Source organism: Cynoglossus semilaevis, chromosome 8 (genome assembly GCF_000523025.1).
Source record: "Cynoglossus semilaevis isolate Cse_v1.0 chromosome 8, Cse_v1.0, whole genome shotgun sequence".
Classification (NCBI taxonomy): Eukaryota; Metazoa; Chordata; class Actinopteri; order Pleuronectiformes; family Cynoglossidae; genus Cynoglossus; species Cynoglossus semilaevis.
Window position 1 is genome coordinate 1,144,998 of NC_024314.1, and position 24,983 is coordinate 1,169,980.

The following is a 24,983-nucleotide window of genomic DNA, read 5'->3' on the forward strand; positions in this document are numbered from 1 at the left end:
TAATGAACAGTACACATTTCTGTCTTGTAGTCAAAATAATCCACAAACCGTTTTCAGAACTCAACTTTAAGAATTATCGGCTGAGAACAGTAACATATACAGGTAATATATGACAAATAAAAGTTCAATACAGGCATAGTTCACAAGAACTAAAACATAAAAAACAAAGTTGGGATTATATGTGTTATTGCAGAACAGTACTTTTGACCCAGGTACATAGTTTGTTTTATTTGTTTGTTTTTTTTTACCATGAAATGATTACACAATATCACGGTAAAAACACTGATTCATTGGTCAATACAGAACCAGTGTTCAGTCGAGCCATCAACCACTTGGACAGCTTCATCAACTCCTGCTCGATGTGATCGATCTGTGAACAACAACAACAACAAGAAGTAAATTGTACTTCCTAATAAAACTGATACAAATGATATTAACGACATTAAAACAAATGTTTCTTTACTTGTTTGTCACATGTAAAATACTGTTGACATTGGTGAACTGCTTGCTGAACTAGTCACATGGCAAAGAGGCATTCAACTGAAGGCAAGAAGATTTTTATGACAGTATATTGTAAACATTTATGCTGGTGTTATGAATGACAGCTCACCTTTGTCTCCAGGACTGGACAGCAGCAATGACAGGAATGAGGATCTGGGATGTAGAACAAAATATATGGTTCAAGGTCATAAATAAGAATGAGGATCTGGGATGTAGAACAAAAAATATGGTTCAAGGTCATGAATAAAGCTTTTTTTTTTTTAATCTTTTTTTTTTTAAAGCACTAATACAAACCGTTATTTTGCACATTCACTGTCACTTTTGGCTCGTTTTGCTTCATGTGCTGCAGGGAAACATCTGCCAAAACAAAAGACAACTGATGCCCCAACTAAAACATGAATTTTAATTACATCAATAGAAGGTAAAAGTGTAACAACGTAAACAGTGATTTCAGCTAACCTGGCAGAGCAAGCTCTGCAGAAGTGTCTCCGTCCTGACGTCCAGATGTGCCAGTTCCAGCCGCAGTTGTGGTTTGAGGGCAGTGAGGGTCACCTGAGTTGCTGCTCTTAGGTGAGCTGCTGTCACTCTGCTCAGAAACCTCAGGGGAGCTCAGACCACCATTGCAGCTGTAAAGGGTCTGCACTGCATTCACTACGAGAGCCAAGACGTCCCCTCCGCCGCTCTCAGCTGACAGAGTGAGCGACACCACGTTAGAGAACCCATCAAAAGACTGGACGGTGCAATGGGCGCAGTTCACCAGCGTAGATCGAAACATTAGCTTCACCTCTACTGGCCAGTCCATAGGAAGAGGCTTCACACCTAGAGAAGAGTGAAGGAGGAAAGGAAAGTTTGGGATTGTTCGGGATAATAGTTCAGAAAGTCGGTGAAAGACACCTTTTTTTTCTTACCAGCAAGAGAACAACGAATAATGACAAAGGGAAGCTGCAGTAAGTGTGGAGGGATGGGCAGGATTCTGGAGAACGGGACCGTCTCAGTGTTGCCAAAATCTGCATAGACGACACTAATCTCATTCTCTCCAACTTCTAGAATCACTGCACGGTACCATTTATTGTCATCTGAAAAAGAATTTACAACAGTTTTAATCATAACTAAAAAACTAAAAATATATAACATTATTACAAGTTGTAATAATCATGCAAACCTGGGGGGTATCTTTTATCAGTAAAAATATAAAAGTATAGCAAGAGACTTAACTGTTATTGCTGAGATCAGGCCAAGGTCACACCAAGTCATGGTCACATTTTTGAAACAATATTTTTGATAATGTATTAAAACAGTCACGATATTGAAAATCAAAACTGGAAGACGACTTAAGTCAGAAAATGAGTTAGTAGGATAAAAACCAATGGTGTAAAAGTAAGGCCAAACACAGACATTAACAATGTTTGATGTAATTTGGAATTCCATTATTGTGTCACCGTTCAATGGCGAACTTCTTCTTCTTAAGCCGTTTCAAACTCTTGAGTCCCTACTCTTGAGTGTCACACAACTCAAAAATAAAAATCTCAATTCAGGAAGAGCTTTTTTCTCAGATGTTTTATGAAATAAATCAAAAAAAAAAAAAATACTCTGGCACACTGTATACCCCTTCACTCAGCTGAGTTCATGCTGTGTAATTATGTGTACCTGCAGACACCCAATTACCAGCTCAGCTCTGCAGGAGCGGCAACAGCAGGTGAAGAGTCTCAAGAAGTGTTGGAACTGGAGGAGAGATTTTGTAATGAGGCCTGTGTTTGTGAATGAAAAGATAAGATGCTGACCAAGCGTGACGCAGATACGCAGACAGATATTCTCCACGCACTCCATATTTATGAAACACTGCGTGTAATCTGTTAAACATACCGGAGTGTGAGTGTGTGTTTTTGAACAATATTGCTCTTATATATCAATAAAATGAAATCATACAACCAGGGTGACACCTTCAAAACAGGAGTGAAATTACCTTTAACCAGTCTAGCATTTATCATTTTGACTTGGGAACACAAGGAAACGTCGGAGGGAAAGGTAAACTTGATCTTGTTGAAGTTTTACAATTATTAGCCACAATTTTACTTTGATGAAATGTTTACTCACAAGAGAACTGAGCGCAGCAGGCAGCCCCGGGAGATGCTCTGATCGCAGCGGCTGAATACTTCGAAACCTGCTCACTGCTGCAATAGGCTGCAATCTCCTCCATCAGCAGCTGGAGCTTCTGTTGGTCGTCTGTAAAAAGAAATAATTAAAAAAAAATTTAAAAACTACATCAAGATGAAAAGGATTTCAAACTCAAACGTGTTTGAGAGCATAGAAGCAAAGTGCAGTGACCTGGACTGGTAACAAGCAGGTAGAAGAGGGAAGGACTGATTACAGCTACAACGTTGGGCTTAAAACTCTCCTTAAGAGGAAGCTCCAAGGTCTTCCAATCCTCTTTAAAAGATGGAGCTGGAAATAGATTTTAATCACAATTTTAAGGTCGATTTTAATTAGAACAAGGCAAATCGTTCTGTATTAGACAAATCCATCAGGTCGATGGACACATGCTATTAGCACTATTACTGACCTTCTGGTGGCAGGGGTGCCTGTGCTTCATTTGGCGGCTCGTTGGTGCTTGTCGGGTTGGATGCCTGTGATTGTATTTCTCTATCCTCATTTTCCCTTGTGCTTTCCTTGTTCTTCGCCACACAGCCAGTGTTTGCAAACGTGACCGTTGAAAGCGCTTTGCAATCTTTGCTTAGCAGCTCAGAAATCAGGGCAGCTGCGACGTTGCGGCCTTCGCTCTCCAGCTCCACACAGTGGCCCTGTTCAGTGATGCAAAGGAATCGCGCAGAGAGCAGCTTACCATCCACCAGATTCTGGAACCACAGCATGGCTTCACTGGTCCACTCTGAACCCAAGGGCTCCACACCTGAATCCACATGAAAACAAACATGAGAACAACACAAATGTACCTTAGAGACACAAACGCACTGAGAGACTTAACCTGAGAGCCAGCAGCGGAGGCTTTGGAAGGGTAGTGTCAGAAGTTGGGGCTTGATGTATCTCAGGTGCTGTCTTTCCACCTGGATGGTATAACCATAGTCCACCAAGTTTACAGACACAAGGTTGCCTTGCAGTCTTTTTACAATTGCCCGATACCAGGATCTATCAGCTGGGCGTGGGGGGTGGCGGGGCAAAAACAAATAAAATTAAATCTGATGAGAGGACATACAGATGTAGTTTTTTTTTCCTGAAAAATGCTATTTAAGAACCATTTATAAGTAAAAGTATATTTTAAAAAAAGTTTTTTATTGTTTTTTTATAAGTAAAAGTATATTTTAAAAAATGTTTTTTATTGTTTTTATTTTGAAAAAAAAAAAAACACTAAAAGTTTTCAATCTCACCAGGGCACATGGCACAACATGGCTCTCCCACTTTGGGCTCAAACAGTGCGTTATCTGCCTCACAATGCAATTTCAACTCAGCCTCAACATCTCTCAGCATCTGACGGTCTGACAAACAAGACAGAAAGAGAGAGATAGAAATGTGAAAAATACATCAAACACTGTGTAAATGATGATAAGCTGTAATTAAACCATTATTTTTTATTCATTATGACTTCCCCAAGAGGACATGTTTACCTTTAGGATTGTCAATCCAGCAATAGAATTCTCCTGGGTTTACCACAAAACTAGTCAACAGCGCCACTCTCTGGCCATCAGAGGGAACTTCAGTAAAAGACCACAAGGGCTCAAGGGAAGCAGTAGACACTGGGAAGCACATTTCAAACGAACAAAACAACATCCTGAATATATGTCTCGTTCTTTAAGGAAAATTGAAAAAACTCCAGACATTTTTACCGTGCGGCTGGACAGGTTTCTCCTGGTCAGTGCTGATGGTCACAGGCAACTGTGCAGCATATGCACCAGCAACTAGCAGCTCAGCTATGTTGGCCTGAGGATCGCTGCTCTCATCGATCATGTCCACCAAGACTTTGTCCTCTTGAACTTCCTGAATCTTTATGCAAAGTAGTCTGTTTGATACTCGTTGCTGCAGGTCCACGAGACACCCCTCTGACCATCTGTCACCAATTGGCCTGACCCCTGGTAGGTAAAGCAAAGACATCTGACTGTGTCTGGAAACAGACTATACAGTGACTGAAAAAGATTCAAAATAAATACCAGCAAGACCACAAGGAATGGCCTGTATTGGCACAGCCAGTAATGGAGCACTAATAGGCCGGAGGTGTTCCAATTTTGCCATCTCGGAGTTTCCAAAATCAAGATAGTCAACGCAGACGTGTTCTTCAGATGGATAGCTAAGGACTTTTGCTCGGTACCACTGGTTGTCCTCTGGAAAAAAAAAAACCCAACACATTAAAATTGTGTTTTTAAAACTAACGTTTTGGGAGCTCACAGCTTGTACACATATTAGCGCTTGTAATGGAATGTGTTCTAACTGAACCATTTTGTAAAGAATCTTCAGGACATATTTACAGTAAGCCATGCTTTATACCATGGCTTGGTTTTTAAGCAATTTTACATTATATACGCATTAATATTTACCTGAGAACTGGGCACAACAAACCGTGCCGGGAGCAGGTCTGAAGTTGAGGGGGACTGGAAGTTGCCAGCAGTGATCCCTAAGGTTTAACTGCAGCTCCTGAATGACCCCTGAAAACCCAGAGCTTTCAAACTAAATATCTTGATTGGCCGGTTTATTCAAAGGTTTCAGAACCAGTAAATACATTTTTTTTACCAGCTTGTTCCACCTTCTGCACAATGATCTCATCAGGCGACTGGAGGTGAGTGATTACAGCAGAAAAAGAATCACCGACCGCCTGCCTCAGAGGCTCAGGAGGCCGAGCCCATGAGTTGTCATTGTTGTCATCAGAGCAGAGCTTGACATTTTCCAAGGCCACACTTGTCACAGTGTCTAAAGAAGACCAGGCAGTTGGTGTAAAGAGTGAACGGTGCGACTGCTCTTCATAATATTCTGATGTAGTTCATTATTATATTGTGTGTTATCTGCTATTAAATCAACTTAAATAACTATCATTAATCACCACCATCTGTGACTCTATCTACATTCAATTAGACAAAATGAGATACTTACTTATGTCATGCTGGGTTGGTTTTGAAGGTTCCTCTTTTGCAAAACCATGTTGGAGTAGAATCCTGCTCAGTTTGTTTCCTTGATCGATAAATAAAAAGCAAAAAAAAAAACAAAGTTTCTTAATCCTTTTTTTTATCTGTTGTGTTTTTCACCTTTCAACAACATACCCGCTGGGAGAAGAACTTCCACAGCATGAATGTGACCATTTTGTAAAATGTCCAACGGTTGAATAATGACCATGTTGCCGGTTAACAGTTGTCTCACTGCCAGACAGCACTCTTTTGACCAGGTGTCAGCTGATGGCACTACGCCAAAGATGCAGCACTCAATCGCCTGGACACACAGCAAACACTACAGTAGTTATGTCAGCTGTGAAACACTACACACATACACGATAAATACATTGAAATGAGAGGCTGTGCTCTGCAAGGGTATTTACTAAATGTTGAGATGTGGATTTAAATATTTTGATGATTGAATGTTTCAGTGAAAAAGCTAATTTTCACAATTACTGGAAGTTGTGCAATGCCAACAGTGAGTGAAGATTAACTCACACATGGAGGAAATGGCTTAATACTTGTACAAAGCGGTTTGATTCGGTCCACAGGTACATTCTCTTCATTGCCAAAGTCGATGTAAAGGATTTTTGCCATCTTCTGATCAGCAGTTAAGGTCTGGACCAGGCCTCTGTACCAGTGCTACACATAAGAACAAACGCAAACACACATGTAACTCCCTTAAATATAGAACTTACTGTAAGCTCTGCAATGCCACAACGGCCTCTGCTTACCAGGTCATAGGAGAACTGAACTCCACAAATTTCCCCGACGCAAGGCAGATACGGTGTCATTGAGGGACCCTTGTCCCTCCCTTTCTGGAGACTTTTGCTAATTATAAGGAGAGTTTCTTGCTGCTTGCTGCCCTGGCCTTGGACATAAAACCTGCCAGGACTGTAGAACTCTAACACCGATGCCTTGAAGGAACAAAGAGTAAACACCAACACTTGGGCAACTCGAATGTAATGTAAGTAAATTCCATACATAAATGTGTCTCTGTGTGACAGAAATTACCTTAAATTCTGTTGCTGGCATATCTTTATCGATAATAAGGTCTTTCAAATACATCCTCTGGTAGCTGGGTGTATGTGCAGGCTTTTAAGAAAAAAATCATTAATATCTGAATATTTTAAATGTCTTTTTTTCCTACAGCTGTACAGTCGCTAAATGTTCCAATTCCATTACCTTTATCTGACGTGTGGGGTGACTAGACACAGACGTATCTGTGATATCTTGAGGTTTCTCTCTTTGGGTTAACATTAAAAAAAAGGAATTTTTTTGACTGTGCATAATGTGTACATTTCTAAGAACATAAAAACAATTCAAAGCTTCCTTACTCAACAGTTTCTGGGTCAACCAGTCTGCAACAGTGTTTGTGCAACTTCCAGTCCTTCGTCTGGCAAACAATTGAGCAGTAAGAGGCTGACTGGCAGCACTTGCACTGAAAATGTCCTGTCATTAAACCACGCCAAATAAGTTTAGTTACATGGTAATATTGTAAAACAACAGATTGGTAACTTTGTTATGGCCAATACATTGGGTTGGATTATGGTAATTCATAACACGTCTTAAATATTTAAAAGGAAACATCCATAATGACATATCAGTATGAATGGAAAGCTTTAAACTAATGACACCACAATGGTGTTGGGGTTACCTTGCTCACCACAGTAGTTGCAGATGTGTACAGTCAGCTCTGGTGGAACAGATCCCAACAGCTAAGAAGATAGAAAAACTGTTTAAGAAAAACATCTGGTTTCTAATCAGTAATAAGATTAATTTCTTGCATTTACTTACAGAGGGAATTCCAAGAACTGGAGTATTTACAGGACCTAAAAAAAGGGACAATTTCCTCTCTGAATGAATAAATGAAGACTTTGACAAAAGACTGCAAAGTTATTTTCAATCAGTAAAATCCCTTCATCTTAAATACTTTATAAAGAAATAAATGAGAGGCTAAGGCATTTATAAGAAGTGGGAGAAACAATTGATAATTTAAAAAAATAAAAATTAATTGATCCAAGGAGTAATTGTCAACAAGCAACCTCCACCCCTATATGTTTCAGACTTCACAAACTTAATATATGGCAACAAAACTCACACATTACATTATGAGCTGTATCATTATGCACAAGTACTCACCTCCTGTCACATTCAGATTAGATGGTGGTACTTTACCTCCTGTGGCACCGATCCCACTGAGTTTCCGATGAGTCGATGATGTACGAGTATGTGTGGGGCTCGACGATGGCTTCCTCAAGGGCAAGTTTGGTTCAACCATGTTTCGGGAAAAGTGGCGATTCATGACTAATGTCAACCTATTATTACACAAAATGTAAATAATAAAGGCTACAACACTTTTTTCGTCGTATTTCAAATACTGCGTCATTAGCAAGTAAACTTGGCAGCAGCTTGGCAGCGAACATTAGAAATTTATGATTAACCAATCAGCGCTTCACTGACCCTCTGCGACTATTCAACAGCAAACACAACTGAAATTATACTAAGCTACTTTGTACATTATTTTTTTTAATTATATGTTCTTATTTTGTCTCGTGTCGGGCATTTTTGTTGCCCATACCTTAACTTACCGTCGCACGTGTGAGGAATTCTGTATAATGTAATGCGCATGCGCAATATCCCTTGCTCGCGTAATTCCCTTGTTACTGTACAGAGCAATTAATTAATTTTGGATTTTGGAAATATAGTCGCTATATTTTATATTTTATCACAACAGCCCCCCCAAAAAGATTTTTTTTCACAACTCAAATACATTTGGTAAAAATTAGTGACCATTATTACTTTTCTTAGTAACATACAGCAGACGTAGGGGATTTGCACGTTTCAAAAACATCTACCAAGATATCAAAACCATTTTTCTTTGTCAAATCTCTCATCTCTCAGGAAAAAGGGAAATAAGTTGTAAAGCTTCAGGGCATTTACTGTAAGTGCCCAATCATAAGATTGTGGGTTTCACGAGGCTGACCTTATCTTTGCATGTCTGTAATCTGTTTCAGTGCCGATATATTGTGTTGTTAAAAAGTCACCTCTTTAATGTGTGTTGGTGAGTCTAAACAGAGACATTTTAATGATGTAATCAGCAGTGATTTGAACGGGTTGACAATTAGTTTTTCCACGTTAGACTGGTCTTTCAAAATAATTACATACTGTATTTCAACCTAGACATTTTAAACACTTTACAAAACAAGACATAGCTACCTTTGCACACACTTACATATAAATTAATATTTGTTTTGTAGTTTATTAATAATTTACTTTTACATTTTCTGGAAACCATTGCGCTGGGTGTGGGCTGACGTCACATCAACGTCACTTACCTCGCCCTTTCATTGGCCCACTTGCCTCACCGTTTCTCGCCTAGTGGCCATATTTGTTGATGTGTCATATGAAAGTGACTTGTTGAGGTCCATCAGCTGGGTTGACGGCGAAGCCGTTGTTGGGCTCTTTGGAAGTACATCATGGCCTGTTCATACTCGGTGAGTAAAAATACAAACATTAATTATAGTACCGAGTCTCTATTTTGTGTAAAAACATAGCGTTAGCATAGCGTTAGCCATGCTAGCTGAAGGCTGTCCAGCTGGGACTGAGTTACCTGTTCTTCCTACTAGGAAAATTTGCCTTACATGTCTCTTGGTAATATTTCTGTGTGGTAAATATTTAACGTCTTTCGGTTTCGGTGATTACTGTACTGCGTGCTGATATCGTCGTTGTGGTTCAATACATTGTCATATCTGCCGACACAGCTAAGGTGCTAACATCAGCATTAGCCCTCAGAATTAACGTTAAATTAACAACAATACCTCGAAGAAGACAAAAGGCACTAATGCAATTGTGCTGTGTGGTCAGCGAGAAGCTCTCTTCATATATTTAGGCTTATTATTTTTTTCTGTTGACAGTGCTATGACATGACACCTGTCACAGTAGCGGGAGCCTCAGTATTTGCATTCGTTCTGGCTGTACACTATGCTTTTCTTCATGTACAATAGAAATGTCGCCTTATTTAACTGATTTGTGACAAGAAATATGCAGTAAACGTACTATAAAATAATATCTAGTACGTGGCTTTGAATGTGTAAGACAAATCTTGCAGCCGAAATACTGTCGTAGTCAAGAAACAAACTGTGGCTACTAGGAAACGGATACATTACAAAGAAGGGGATTTTAGATCAAGAATCGGCCTCACCTGCTATTGTCTTTCTGTAACCAATACAATAAGCCAGGACAATAACACAGAGACATCTAAAGTTTTAGTAAATAATTTCAGAAACTATACAGTTAGCTACCTTTAGCTAAGTTTAATTAATCATTAATTGAGTTTAATGTTCTGTTTACCAGGCAGTTCTCTTTCATTAAGGCTTGGCTACAAATGCTCCATAACAGTGACAACCTGCTATAATGAATTATGCAAGACCAACGAGACCAACACCACTTTAGGATGAGAGAGAGCTTATTTTATTTTTCTAAATAACATTATGTTGATTGGGCTGGAAATTAAAGTCTCTTAAGTGGACATCCAACTTGATATACAAACATATGATAGATGAAAGGTCAACATGGATTCATATATGTTCATATTTCTACAGTAAACTGTGAAATAATGGTAGTAGATAAAATGTTTACTTGTACTTGTTTGTAGTACTTTCTGATGGGACATTTTAAATCTCTAAAAAAAACTTCAAATTGTTTGTTTTTGGGCTTGCGTGGATTTTAATTCCTTCCATTAATTTTTATTCAATTTTTTTTCTTTGTTAATAATACATCTCAGCTGTTTGTGCACAGGTTATGCTTCAATAACCTGTCATAAATATTTGTAGTACTTGATTTTGAAGAGGAATGAAGGCTCTGTAATCATGTTGAATAGCTGTCATAGTTGTATGACATACTGCAACACACATACCTAGAGGTAATACGTCACAGGCAAGGACACGCCACACCTCTGTGTGTTTAATTAGCATGCCCTTAAGGTGATGTATCAGGTAAACTTGCAGTACAAGTATAAGAAAAGAAGAGATAATGTGCATGTCGGAACTGACTATAATCCTTTTTTGGTGGCGACGGGACAACTGTCGCTAGTGTGTATAACGGGCATATCTTTGCTTTTTTTGCAGGCTTAACCTAGAGAGGCGACCATTGACCTGTCAGGTCCAACTTCAGATGAACAAAATATGGATGGATTAGAAGCTGAACCTCTGCCCGAGGGCTCTTCTGTTTTAAATCAGCCCAGCATCAGCACAGTCAACACAGAAAATGAAGATCAAGTGAATCACAAAAGTGCAGAGGAGGAAGAAACATGCACCCTTCCAAAGAATGGAGTAGCGCCTGAAGGCGAATTGATGAAGACTGATGAGTCAGACACTCAATCGTGCACTCAGGAACAGGTTGAGGGGACAGTGGCGTGTGCCGATTCTGGCTGTCATGACAGTACTGTTTTGAAAGACAGTGGGACATCTGTGTTATCCAGTGAAATTGGTGGAACTTTAGAAGTGCAGTCCAACTCCATCTCTTTGGATGATGTAGTAGAGAACTCTCCATCTGTTCTTGAGGGTACAATAGAGACAATAGTGAGCTTTGAGGAAGTAAACAATATCCATTCCACAGTCCCTGACTGTATTGAGCAGCTACGAGTTTCTACTTGTTCTGCAAATCCAGCGCCTGTTAACGAGGATGATCTAAGTGACAGTCCTTCATCCACTTCCAAAAGCCTTCCCATTGACTCCACCACAACATCTGGTATATCTAATGGCCCCTCGACTCCCAACTCTGATACAGTCAGTTCATCTCTTCCTTCCAGCCCACAGACATGTAGTAACGACACACCGCCCCAAGATTCAACATCCAGCCCTTATGACACTGACTGCACCCGCAATCTAATTTCCCAGATCCAGCGCTCACTGTCACAGGAGTCACTGTTGGATGAGCTTGAGTCAGAGCTTCTGGCTTGTCAGCTGCCTGAGGGGAAAAGTGGTGGCGAGAGGAAAGGGAGCCCGCCTGTCAATGGACTTCCCAGCGACCAGGAGGGTTGCATGATGGTCTTTGAGAAGTGTGTGCAGTACAAGTATGCACAACAAGAGAAAGCTATACAGAGGTAAAAATCTTCTTCTTTTTTTTTAATTCATTCAAACTTGAACCTAATCCAAACCCACATGTTGGATATTAAAAATAAGTGAATAAAAGTGAATTATTGGTCATAGTCAGTGGTGACTGGGATTTATAAATAATTTACAATATTATTGATGTTTCATTAGTACCATCTTTACGATTCCTTTACATTTAAATCACTTCCATGTCATCAGTGGGGTTTATGTCAACAAGGTTGACAAAATAAAATGTAACATTATAATTGCTGCTTACTGTTATTTTGTGGAGATGATCAATGTGACTATTCCTCAGTTGTATTATTACTGCCTTCTGTAACGTGTGAGGTACACCTGCAACAGAAGGAAGGAACAGTTACTACTGTTTAAATCCCTTACCATACGCAGGGGAGTTAGCAATTAAGTTTAAAGAAGAAGTAAAAGAAAAAAAATAACGCTTTTACTATTCACATGATATAGAGTTGCTTACGTTTTTGGATCCTCTTTCTTTCTTGGGTTTATTTTCTAGGTTGCTCGAGGAGAACAAAAGACACCAGGAGCTGATCCTGGGTATCTGTTCAGAGAAGGACAACATGAGGGAGGAGCTGAAAAAGAGGACAGAGACAGAGAGGCAGCACTTGGGCATCATCAAAAAAGTAAATTAGGCCATTATTCACTGATGTATTTTTTTCAAAACACAAAACACTAGACCCAACCATAAATGTGCGAGGACAGGCTACACACTGGACAGTTCACACAAACATTTATACCTAAAATCAACCGAATCCCCTAATTTTGGGCTGTAGTAGGAAACCAGATTAAAAGGGGGAAAACCTACACTACACCATTCCGATGTGTAATTTTCACAAACCGCCTAACTTGAGTCTTCTCCGTTACTGTAGTTGGAGACCAGGGTGGAGGAGCTGATAAAGGAAGTGAAGGATTCAAGGGATAGACAAATCCACCAGGACCAAGCTGCTAAGGCTGCCCTCCAGCAGATTCAGAAGGAGACGACACAAAGGCTGGAACAGGTAAAACTGGTGTCTTGATACTCGTAAACTTCTTTTAAAGTCAGGACGAACTGCATTGTTTTCTTTTAGTCTTGCTTATCCTTTTAATCCTGCTGCGGTACCTGTACTCTGCAGTTTCTGTTGTGTTAGTACAGTAGATTGTTCTTTGCACTAAAGATTAGAAAATAAAAATGTGTAGACTAATGAGCAGAATTATAACCACAGAAAGAAACAGTACTTACATGTACTCCAACTTTCATCCAAATTCCGAAAAATGCAGATTAGGAACTAGGTACAATAAATCACAAACTTTATTGTCCTGCTGTGGGATTTGCCTTCCCACCCTGGAATCCTAGAAAGGATACAGCATTAAAGTTTGGGAACCACTGCGTTAGAGAATTGATATATTCACGGAGATACTTACAGTACTGTTTATGTATTTTGTTTTTTTCAGAGCACTCAGACTTAAACTCATTTGCGGTAGTAGGGCCACAGGAAACGTTTCAGACAAAAATAAAAAACAATCAATTTTGAAAACCTCAGTGCATCAGTGTGCCTTTTCACTCATTCACAACACTTAGCATTAATAATGAATGAATACTGTGCATGCACTTCACTATAAGCATCTGTGAAGGGAAAGTAACAAATTTGCTGTTTCGCTATGTAAAATAGCAAAACATAAATATACAAATAAATTACCAATGCAGAAAAACACCATCACGGACAATGTTGACTACTAATATGCAGAGTCACATTAAAAAATGTTACCAAAGATAACAGTGTTTCACTGAAAGTGTTTAGACAACAAACCAGCGTTTCTGCAGATTTGATACCTCAAAGGGACCAGATCATGTTCTCCATCCAACAGCTGAAGCTCCTGGCTCAAACCATGTGCTGTACTATTTCTTTTGACACTTTTGCCACACTTGACCATTTTTAATTTCACTGCTCACTGAACTATGTGATGTAGTGTGTGCACGTAGTCATTCCACTCTAGATTACAGATTTGTCAGACATCCATAGCGTGAGGACACTGACCCAGTCCTAATCATCTGTTCACTGAAAGGTTTTCATATTCAATTTATATATCTTTCTTTCTTTTTTTTTTTTGTAAAACTTTAGTCACACTGATATACTGTAGCTGAGGCACACACTTCAGTATAAAATAAGGCTTTGTAAAATACATTCTTAAGAAGACATTCAAAACACAAGCATTTTCACTTCCTGCATAGACACTGTGATCCATTGGGCAGAGGGTGCACTGGAACATTCCTTAAAAAAAGTGGAAAATTTGCTTCTCAATGGTATGAGGAATGAACACAGACATGTGAGGCTGTAGAGAAGTCACAGAACCAAGTTGAACTGTCTGGGCCTCTCAGCAAGTTGAAACTAAAAAATTAAAATAAAAAAAAATTCTTTACTTTATATTTGTAGCAACATTTCCATGTACACGTTATATCAGTGTTATAAGTGTTGAATGTTAGGATTTTCTGCTTGAAAAAAACATTCAAACACAAATAATCATTATCCAATCATAATGCTTCTGTAGTTATAGAGCGCTGCTAGCTCGTTAGGGTTAATTGATGGCACCTGGCTCAGCTTGGCCAAGTTTTACTTTTCAAAATAGAAAAGGAAACACTGTGTCATTCTTAATTTCCAATTTGGTAAGAGCTGTGTAAGGTTAAAAACAAACTTACAAATACAGGGTAAGTCACTGTAAGAGAATTAATTGTTGTGCAAAATAACAAACTATGTTGTGGTTGTATTTGTGAGGCAAGACATCAAAACAATTAACATTTCCATTTATTTCCAGGTCTTTTTTTGTATCCTGCTGCATGTACAGCTCTGTGAGTTAAATGTGAAAAATATTTTACTACCAAATAATGATGTGCAGCAAATGTCCTTCCCAGGCAAACAGGAAATGTGACGAGGCCCGCCAAGAGAAGGAGACAATGGTGATGAAGTATGTGCGAGGGGAGAAAGAAGCTCTTGACCTGAGACGGGAAAAGGAGGCGCTGGAGAGGAGGCTGAGGGAGGCCACGAAGGAGGTAGACCGACAGGCGCTCAGAGGAAACCAGCTGGCCCAGGAAAAAGGCCGACTGCAGCAGCTGTTTGAAGCTAAGGTAGAGACTGTATTCTGTTCTGCATGCTGTCGGTTGAGTCATTTTTAATGTTCACAAGCTTCACAGCAAAATTAAAACATTAAAATTTACAGTAGTTCTGAAAAATAACACATTGCTAATACAAATGCATGCATTTCTGTTTAAGTGTCTTTTATGGCACCTGAAAACATTGCCTTGTTGTGGAAATGATGAACTGTACATTATGAAATACGTGTTGATCAATTCCTAGGCTCATCCAAAATGTTTCTTATAACAGGAAGGTGAGGTGGTGAGGTTGACTCGAGAAGGAGACAAGTTAAAAGAGGAGATCAACTCCCATCTCATAAAAGTCAAATGGGCACAGAATAAACTCAAGAGTGAAGCGGATGCACACAAGGTAACAATCTCCGTTTTGCAATAAAGTTGTTGATTAGGAAACATGCTGAAAATACACTATATTCATACAAACCTATTCATGAAACATACATGTTATTAAGCGCTGCCCAATTAGTGTATTTTTTTTTTATAATTGTTCACAATTTTGCAAATCTCTACAATATACAATGGACAGAGGCATTAATCAAATCCAGGCTTATATTGCAACATTCATTAATTCATAATCGGTGACAAAACAAAATTGAGGCAGTGTAGTAGTGTAGATCATATGAGTTTGTTGATCATATGAAATTTAACCAGTTATGTTGATTGCCTTCATTTTTCACCAATATAATATTTGCGTTGTCATCGGCTGTTGTTAGAATCCAAATGACTTTCCTCTCACTCATTTTTTAAACACTAAGAAAAACATGACATGATGGAGTGTTTTGATTTGGCAGAAATGAAATGAGGTGAAAATGGAACAGTAATGACCCTGCACAAAAGAAATTATCAACAATGTCATTGTATTGATAACTGCCTCATGGGAAAATCAACTACAGACAATTCCATCTGTAGCATAAGACCACAATGTCTTCTCTTCAGTCATAATTTCTACAAATTTATGTCTGTACACGGCATTTCAGAATCTGCTAGTTGTAAAAAAAAAATTTTTAAAAAATCTTATTTTCATCTTTGTGCAGGAGACAAAAGACAAGCTCAGAGAGACCACATCCAAATTAGCCCAGGCCAGAGAGGAGACAGAACAGATCCGAAAAAACTGCCAGGACATTATCAGAACGTACCAGGTCTGTATTTATCACCTCACCACATGAGGATGGATTCACTGTGCGCCAACACAGAAGATCGTCTCCCAGTGTCAGGCTGCATGCCTCTGTTTTTGTGCATTCATGTCTGCTGTGCTAATCTCATAGTCCTACAGTTAATTGACATTAAATGAAATACAGTAGAGTGTTGAATGAACAAACCAAAACTGTGAAGAAGGCAGTTTGTGTTTCATCGGAGAAGCAGTTTTTATTTTTACCTTAGGATGGTAGCAAAGAGCTGCTTAGGTTTTATTTGTGGTTTGGTGGTTAAGAGATTCAAGAGGTTTAAAAGTAATGTAATAACATAACATAATTAAATTGCGTACAGGGGCTATAACCTCAACTGTAAAGGCTGTAATACAAACACATTCCTCATGGACGTCAGCTTAATTACTGAAAACGTTAACATTAAAACTTTAAATAACAACATCACTAATCTGTTTGTCTGGCACATCCATTAGGTGGAAAAGGGAATTAATGCAGCTTCATGACTTTTTGATAAGCATAGGTATTTACATAATAGTACATGGGTGTACAGCCTATATCCCTAGAAAGATGCTGCTCCTATTGAATGTTTTTTTATTTTTTTATTTTAACCTTCTAAATGTTAACGCTCCCCTGCTCTGTCCCACAGGAATCAGAGGAGCTCAAGTCCAATGCGCTTGACGCAAAGCTGAGGGAGACCAAAGGAGAGCTAGAAAAACACAAGCAGGAACAAACAGACCAATTAGAGGTGACTGCCATGACGCACACTCAATAACACTACCCCACTTACTCACAAAAGCCTGAGGCAACCCCATTCCTTTTATATCCACAACATACAGTAACTAACACAGGCATCACACAATGGTTTTATTGTGTCATGACTGTGGACAATGTCCATCCTTGATGAATGATTAGAAACCCAACGTTGTCAGTATCACAGATCACTACTTATTCATTATTCATAATCTGTGTTTGGCCTTGATCTCGCTGTTTTGCAGCTCTTTTTTAATCAGTAGGAGAGGCTTAATTGCCCGAGGAAAGAGCGATAAGGGCACAAAGACTGCAGGAACATATTCATGAAAACAGGCACAGGCGTGGCCTTGGTCCATCAACACTGGCCTGGTTTACTCTCCGTCCTGTTTGAACCTCATTTCAAAATAAGTGACCTGGAAATAATCAGTGTGAATTGAATTGATGGGGTTGGGAAAACTGCCCAGAAAGACATCAACAGTTATATTAACATTCCAAATTCTGGTTTGTTTCCCTGATTATGTGAAATGTGAAAATCAAGTTAATAGAGTCTTAAAAATAGCTTTTGACAATTTTTTTTATATTACTTTGTAAACTGGAGTCTTACTCATAGAGGCACTTGGTGTGTTGTATAATACTGTGTTTGGTCAGTACACAATTCACTCTGATTTTATAGTGCTGCATTTGTGTTAACGTACCCCAGTGTTGTGAAAACATGCAACAACTGGATACGATTGAGGCAAATATATATGTGGTATTTCTACTGTATTTGAATAAAAAAAGAAATATGAGGTTAATAAAACCCCCATCTTTTAGCAAATTATTGTATTTAACTCAAAGATTTGAAGCTCTTTAAATACAGCTAATGAAAAGGCATAAACTTCCTGGTTTGTCAGCTAATTAATTCACAAATTTCATAAAATACTGAGTTAATATTGTCTTTCACACATTCACAACCCATGAAGAAATAATCACATTTTTACTACATCGTTGGATCTAGCAGAGGACCCAACCTTAGATTGTGAAGAAAATAGAAAAGGATCAAATGGACAGAATTACTTTATTTATATCTGATTGATGATATTAACATAAATGCATTTTACAGGTCCATCGAGTCAAAGCCAAGGAGCTGGAAGACCTGAAGAGGAGTTACAAGGAAGGCATAGATGAGCTCACCACTTTACGTACCAAGGTTTGACACACAAAACTGATTTTGTATACCTTGTGTGTGAAATACGCTTGCATTTTAGGCTTAGGGGGATGTTTTTCTGGTTTAGTTAAAATGTTTGGAGGATGAGCGACCACGCTGGGAGGACGAGCTGTCCAAGTACAGGGAAATCATCAACCGTCAGAAAAATGAACTGGGTCGACAGAAAGAAAAGCTGGATGAGGTCACTGCACTTCAGGAGCAGCATGAAAGGTAGGAGCAGCATGAAAGGGACACACACACACACACACACACGCTGTGCTGATGGTTCAAGCATGAGAGCATGCAGCAGTACTGGATAAACTTGGGGAAAGAAATTCAAGTGGACACTATGAGACAGAAATCTTTGCACTGTCAAACTGTGGCTGTTATTTCTGTAATTTGTTGTGTATAATCTGTGTGGAACAGGGATACAAGAGGTTCTTCTTTGTCTGTCTTTAAATGTCTGTGTCTGTGTACCGTAATTAGGAGGCATAATTTTCATGACCATAATTTTCTTTTCTACAATGCCATCAACCAATCGTCTTTCACATTTGCTCTTCGTCTGTTTTCTTTTAAATCTGAACAGTAGTTCATAGTGGTTGTTCACTTTTAATGAGATGCAGCATTTCTGTTTAATAACTGTCTTTTCTGGTAACCCAGAGACAAACAGGAGATCGCGTCTCTTCGTGAGGAGGTGGACGGCTTCACCAACCAAATGGCTGATCTGCAGCGTGACGTACAAGGAAGCAGGGAGCGAGAGGCAGAGCTGCTGGGCTTCACGGAGAAACTGAGCAGCAAGAACGCTCAGCTTCAGTCTGAGAGCAATTCACTGCAGTCGCAGCTGGATCAGCTCACCAGGAGCTACACGGAGCTCCAAGCTAAGATGGAGGAGAGCAGCAGGCTACTGGATGACAAGGTTAGGCATTTCCAGAGTGACAGAGTCTGATGTCAAAGTGATCCATCACCAGAAAATATGCATTAACAAACAACCAGTTTTTTCAAGCAGAGGACACTTCACACAACCATATTTTTTTTTACTCTTTGTTGTGCAGTCACGGCAGCTAAAGCAGGAGGAAGTGCTGAGGCAGCAGGAGGTGCAGGCCCTGCAGGTGGAGCAGACGGTGTTGCAGAATGAGGTCGCCCAGTTAAAAACCAGAGTCGAAGAGCTGAGGGACGAGCTGGTGACACAGAAGAGAAAACAAGCCGCAAACATCAAGGACCTCACAAAACAGCTAACACAAGGTCAGGAAAAATATCTGTCTGAAACTGTATAGAAAGCTAACGGTCACTACACACACAGTTACCTCACACTGTGACATTTATTGTTTGAGCCGAAACACAAATTTGAGTTGGAATATGAGACAGATTTGTCTTTTACTGCTATGTTTTCCTTTATATGCACAAAGTGTGAGCTGAGCATGCAGTCTTCTTTCAAAGTCAGCCCGTATCAGATTTATTCCAGGAGACAGTTCTGCTTGGATGTGCCTGCTGAGTTAAGTGGAGCAGTGATGCTTAGCTTTGACTTTCACTCTCCGTTTTTGAATTTTTCTTTAAAGCTGTGCCGTCAGAAAAATTTCATATGCTATTAATTTTTGCTCCACTGCAAAACATATTCTCATTTCCAGTCTGTATTATCAGTCTTTTGCTTGGCACATCCTTGTTAAGGAATAGTTTCACAAATCAGTAAATTACTGAGCAGGAACTGAATCGACTGGCACTTTTATAATTAGTTTACTGTGTATTCGTGCATTACCTAAATGTGTTCACTTTTGATATAAAAGTTTCTGGTTCCACTCTTTAACCTTTTGTGACATAAATATTTACGTCTTGTAATTTTTTGATGAGTAAAAACTTGGGGTCAACAGTTTATTACTATCTCTTAACAGTCTGATATTTTTTTTCTTTTTTTTCTGAAGCCCGTAAAAGACTGGAGCAGACAGAGAATGGAGGTGGCGACCGTGAGGTCAGCAGTATGGGCAGTCGATCTAGCTCCTCAGGTACTGCTCCGGGATTTGGTTAGTATTTAACACATAATTTATATTGGGTGTTTTGGTCTCTTGGTATTAAGGTTCCTTAAACACTATCAAAAAGCCTTTTCACATTAATAAAAGAGAATCAGTGTTAAAGATAACTTATACTATAGTGAATATATAGTTTGACACATACTTAACACTTAGTCTTCACTTAAACCTAAAATATAAATAGCTACATTTAGTCACTGCTTGTCTCCCTTTCATTTCCAAGGTTCTCTAAATGCCCGCCAAGGCGGAGGCAGTGGTGGTGAAGAACGATCACCGGAAAGCCAGTCAGCTCCTTCCATGGTGCTGGCAGATAGCTTTCCAGAGGTGGACAAGGCTGTGCTCGTAGACCGCATTGTCCGTCTTCAAAAGGCCCTGGCTCGCAAGCAGGAAAAGATTGAGTTCATGGAAGATCACATCAAACAGCTGGTGGAAGAGATTCGCAAAAAAACCAAGTGAGTAGAAAAGACCACAGTAAGATACACCATTCTGCCTCCAACTATGGATTTGAGTTCACTTAAACTTGTATTGCAGTTTTATTAGATTGATATACAAAAGGAGACCAGGATACACCATTTCAAAACTTGACCTATAACCTGATCAACTCAATTGAATTAAAAAAAAACTTTTAGAGAGGGGAAATAAAAATGGGATAATGTGGTTGGGGATGTTTCTCCAAAAAGAATGAACGAGAAGAAAACTGGTCAGAGAGTCCAGACCTGAATCCAATCATACACCTGTGAGGTGATCTAAAGAGGGCTGTGCACAGGAGATGCCTTCACATTCGGACAGATTTAGAGCATTTTGCAGGTGTGCATATATGCTGGGTTTTTTTCCCCCTTAAAATATGTATTTTTTCAATTGAGTTTTACAGGTGATAGGTCACATGGCTAGGTGACAAAAGTTTTGAGATCATTTGTCCCAGTCTTGTTTTTTTTTTATTTCACAAAAACCTGGACTTGTTTATATCTGCTGTAGGTGTGTAATTCTAGAGACCCAGATGCGAGGAAGTTTAAAAACGTTGCCTGGTTCCTGTTGTCATAAAACTCTCCGCATTCGCAAATGAAATTTTCAGTCTTAAATCATGTTGTTTTCAGCTCTGTTAAAACATTTTCATCGACATTCATTTTCTATAGACTCTAGCACATGTACTATTTAGTTACACGTCGTGTCAGTCCTTGACCTTAATTGAAACATCTTTATATATCTGTTTCTCTTTCTCTCTCTCTCTCTCTACTTGAAATTATTTAGAAGATTGCTCCCCCTATTGTTGTAAACTCGATTAAATATCTATTCCTAAATACTGGTGAGTCCTAATGGAACCCTACTTCATACTCAGCATCACTTTAGTTGAAGTAATAAAGTGAAGGACGTTTGGACAATTTAATCACAGCAACACTCCCCGTAGTGCTCAGAATCATCAGCCTGTGCCAGGATAAACTTCAGACCACAGGTTTTCTGCATTATCTACAGAAAGTACACACATCACCCACTTAAACGTACCTTATTGATCGCCAACCGGTGTCTGGATTTTGCTTCGACTTTTTTTGCTTGTTTCTCCGCTGCAGTGTCTGGTTGAAACCATTAGCCTCAACCTACATTCAAGAGTAAAAATTGAGGACGTATCCCATGGTTGCAGCACTAAATTAAGCTCTGTCAGATCTCTGCTAAGTGGGTGGGGGTGTTGCACTTCACTAGAATGCACATGAGTTTTGAGTTTGTGCTTTTTCCTTCTCCTTCCTTTCTTTCAGGGCAGCTTGGTGAACACTAGTCAAGTTAGGTTAGTTGTGAGTGGTAGTTGGGTGTAGTTCTTGTGTAGAGGTTTATCTTATGCAGCCGGGTGTGGAGTCAACTCAGATTTTATGACCAGGGAGCTGCTGTCATTCTTATCATTTTACAAGTGGAATTGGTGCAGCTGTGTATATGCACTCACTGAGATCGGTTCAGAAATGACTAGATTTACTAGTTTGGAATTTGGCTCAAATTCACAGTTGTCAATCTGCAAATTATTTATTTGTATATTGATTTGACTTTGTGTATTGACCCAGTTAAACACATCTCTGGCGTGTACTGTAAACGACAGAAATGCCGCATTTCCCTCTTGCATGCTTCAATTGCCGCCCTGCTGTTTACAAACCATCATCAGAAAAATGACACATTTCACAGTGGTGACGTAGATGCTTCCTGGCAGTCCTTTCAAATCTGTGCGTGAAAGTCATCACACCATCTGGCTACATTTGAATTTTCTTACAATGTTTTTGTTTTTACCAAACACTATCGTGATGGAGCCGGGGTCCAAATATGGGCCCTGACGTGTGTAGTTAGAGGTAAGTATCATTTGATGTACGTGCAAACCCACGCCATTGTGTGTCTGTTTTTAGGAGTTATTGCTTTTTAGCAGAGTCTACTTTGTGTTGTTGCAACTTAAATTCATTTGTTTGCTGATTGTAATGCTTGATTGCAGCATGCAGCTTAAATAGTGCACGTCGGTTTGACTTCTGTAAGAGATAGGACAAGCAGAACTACTATATCAACCTGAAATACTATTGGAATTATACAGTGGGGCTTTGAGATACGAGTTCCACAACAGCACTTGTATCTCGATTGCATTTTCCCCATTAAAAATAACGTAAAGCTAAGTAATTCGTTCCACACCCCAGAAATATACTATTAATTAAATTAAACTAACCCCCGTATCTAAACACCAAAAGATATAAAACCAAAGATATAGGCAAATATATTGACAATTATAAAATAATAATAATTAGGAGAGAGAACGCGACCATGCTTTCAGGTGATGTCATGGATTTCATTGGGAAAAAAAACAGATTTCAGGTGATGTCATGGATTTCATTGGAAAAAAAAACAGAAATAAAAGAGAATAAAAGAGAAACTGAGACATTACCTTAAGTTTCACTTTGCAGAGTTAAAAATGCAAAAAAGGACAGAATGACTAAAACCTGCTAAAGGTGTAACAGCAGAGTCACTTTTGCAAATTTAAGTTTTACAGTATTTGTTGTAATACAACGGATAAGAGATAAACTTCAAAATTAGGAAAATACTTTAATCTACCTTTTAAAGAACAAGATATTCTTCTGAAGAGCTTTTATATACCGTTTTAAGACTGCCGTTTTTCCCCTTAACGTCTTTGAATTAAACTGTGTACACAGGTTTAATAAATCATCTGACTGGAAATCCTGCTCCCTGCTTTTGCTGGAGACATTTTTTTTTTCTGGATCCAAACGCCCTTTCCCTCTTTGGTTCAAATCTCTCAACTGTCCTTGCCGTGTACTGTCCACTGATATTGTTTTTTTCCCTCCATATTTCCTCCATTTGTAAGAAAATGTTCAGACTGTTGTTACTCTTTTGCAGAATTATACAAAGCTACGTGCTGAGAGAGGAGTCAGGAGCGCTGTCGTCAGAGGCCTCTGACATTAACAAGGCCCACTTGAGCCGACGCGGGGGCATCATGGCTTCGCTTTATACCTCCCACCCGGCGGACAGCGGGCTGACCCTGGATCTGTTGCTGGAAATTAACAGAAAGCTGCAAGCAGTACTGGAGGACACGCTATTGAAGAACATTACTCTGAAGGTACAGTGAGCCGTCTCCCTGGAGTCGGTGTCTGAGCGAATCATTCTGTGCACTCACACAGACAGTACAAATGTTAACAGTGATCTCGAGTCATTAATAATAATAATACATTTTATCATTGACTCCACCATAAAGAGCATTCTATGGCTTGTTTGTTTATGAAGCTCATTTTGAGGTTGCAGCTTTAAATCATCAGTTACATTAATGTTGATCTGTAGCCATAAATGTCTTTCTAATGGTGTTCTGTCAAACTGTAGTGACCCATACATGACCTTATCAACACATGGTAGCTGGATTATGGATGATAACGAGTCTTCTTCTGAAGACTTTGTTCACTGGATTAGTGCTCCAACTGCTAAACCCAGCAGTTCAGGTGATAGCAGGCTCGCTGTAGCGCTTTAGCATCACCAGGGTTTACTCATTCTGAATAGCGATGAAGAGCCGACTTTGGTTCTCACGCTCTGCACAGTGAGGATGAAATCCCACTTTAACACAGCACAAGGTTTCCTAATAAAAAAAAGAAAAAAGATTTGTTGTAGTTCAAATAATAATGATGTTCTTGTCTGATTGTAAAAATATACATGAAGTCAATATGGACCATACAGTGGATTAGCGAGTGGTACTCTTGCCTTACTGCAACAAGGTCATCACATCAACAAATGTGTTGGCCCCTAGTGGTACCTTGTTTTCTTTGGTACAGCGTCAGGATGCTCTCCCTCTGATTTTACGAGGAAAAAAAAGAGATTTTGTTGTTTGGTCATTTGAAATTACAACCTTTATTTTCAGTCACAGCATTTACTGTTTACTAAAGTCGCTCTTTGCTCATATAAGGAGTCCTCTTAAAAGATGATTAACTCTAATCTAATTATCTGATCGTCTCTCATTAGCTGCTAAATATGCCACAATCATTAGCTAGTTGCTAAATTTAGCCTTTGCGGGGGAACAACGGCACGTAGTATTTTTATCTGTTCAGTCACTGTGCTCTGTTATCAGTTTGTGCATAATTGTGAAATCATATTTGTGATCGTGTATAGTCAAATGTATGTATTTATAGTACAACCTGGTCAGAATACACATTATCAGTCAGGTGCCGGTCAAATCTGTAGTATTCAGAGCCGGATGTTGTTTTGTCTGTTTGCTGCGTTGTATCGTCAGTGACTGGTGTTGATCTGCGGCGAGCCTTTGACATTAAAACGATGAAGCGAATGTCACTCGAGTGACATTTTGTGAATGTGAAATGTATTTGTCGCCGAAATGTCACGTTTGAGTTTAAATGTCCTGTTTCTGATGGGCAGGAAAATCTACAGACACTGGGCGGTGAGATCGAGAGGCTCATAAAACAACAAAGGAACCCCGAGGACGGAGTGAAGAGGAAGTGACCAAACTAAGTCT

At 39.3% G+C, this 24,983-nt stretch overlaps 2 protein-coding genes across 10 annotated transcripts; one reads left to right on the plus strand and one right to left on the minus strand.

Annotated features, from left to right (window-relative positions):
* Positions 1-50: 50 nt before the first annotated feature.
* tdrd1 (tudor domain containing 1) lies at positions 51-9,073 on the minus strand. 8 transcript variants are annotated; one of them, XM_017034598.2, is made up of 26 exons: positions 8,987-9,073; positions 7,791-7,966; positions 7,446-7,480; positions 7,306-7,366; positions 6,986-7,100; positions 6,834-6,894; positions 6,663-6,743; positions 6,383-6,565; positions 6,147-6,290; positions 5,760-5,943; positions 5,593-5,670; positions 5,236-5,412; positions 5,043-5,150; positions 4,659-4,829; positions 4,338-4,580; positions 4,119-4,247; positions 3,882-3,989; positions 3,482-3,649; positions 3,062-3,406; positions 2,827-2,943; positions 2,596-2,724; positions 1,410-1,577; positions 961-1,320; positions 796-858; positions 611-654; positions 51-370 (listed from the first exon to the last, which is right to left on the minus strand). In XM_017034598.2, exons 2-26 carry the CDS (start codon positions 7,951-7,953, stop codon positions 269-271), a joined length of 3,537 nt encoding a protein of 1,178 aa, XP_016890087.1. In that variant the 5' UTR covers positions 7,954-7,966; positions 8,987-9,073; the 3' UTR covers positions 51-268. The 8 variants fall into 8 exon arrangements, with proteins under 8 accessions (XP_016890087.1, XP_024913358.1, XP_008311987.1 ...); XM_025057590.1 differs by lacking the exon at positions 8,987-9,073 and adding an exon at positions 8,230-8,435; XM_008313765.3 differs by lacking the exon at positions 8,987-9,073 and adding an exon at positions 8,240-8,285.
* On the plus strand, positions 9,014-24,983 carry ccdc186 (coiled-coil domain-containing protein 186). Of its 2 annotated transcripts, none has more exons than XM_008313757.3 (16): positions 9,014-9,145; positions 10,778-11,754; positions 12,273-12,399; positions 12,646-12,774; positions 14,664-14,876; positions 15,133-15,252; positions 15,935-16,039; positions 16,692-16,790; positions 17,898-17,984; positions 18,070-18,212; positions 18,642-18,897; positions 19,034-19,223; positions 19,898-19,996; positions 20,226-20,454; positions 23,372-23,591; positions 24,887-24,983. In XM_008313757.3, exons 2-16 carry the CDS (start codon positions 10,835-10,837, stop codon positions 24,968-24,970), a joined length of 3,021 nt encoding a protein of 1,006 aa, XP_008311979.1. In that variant the 5' UTR covers positions 9,014-9,145; positions 10,778-10,834; the 3' UTR covers positions 24,971-24,983. The 2 variants fall into 2 exon arrangements, with proteins under 2 accessions (XP_008311979.1, XP_008311980.1); XM_008313758.3 differs by having other exon boundaries at positions 19,898-19,978.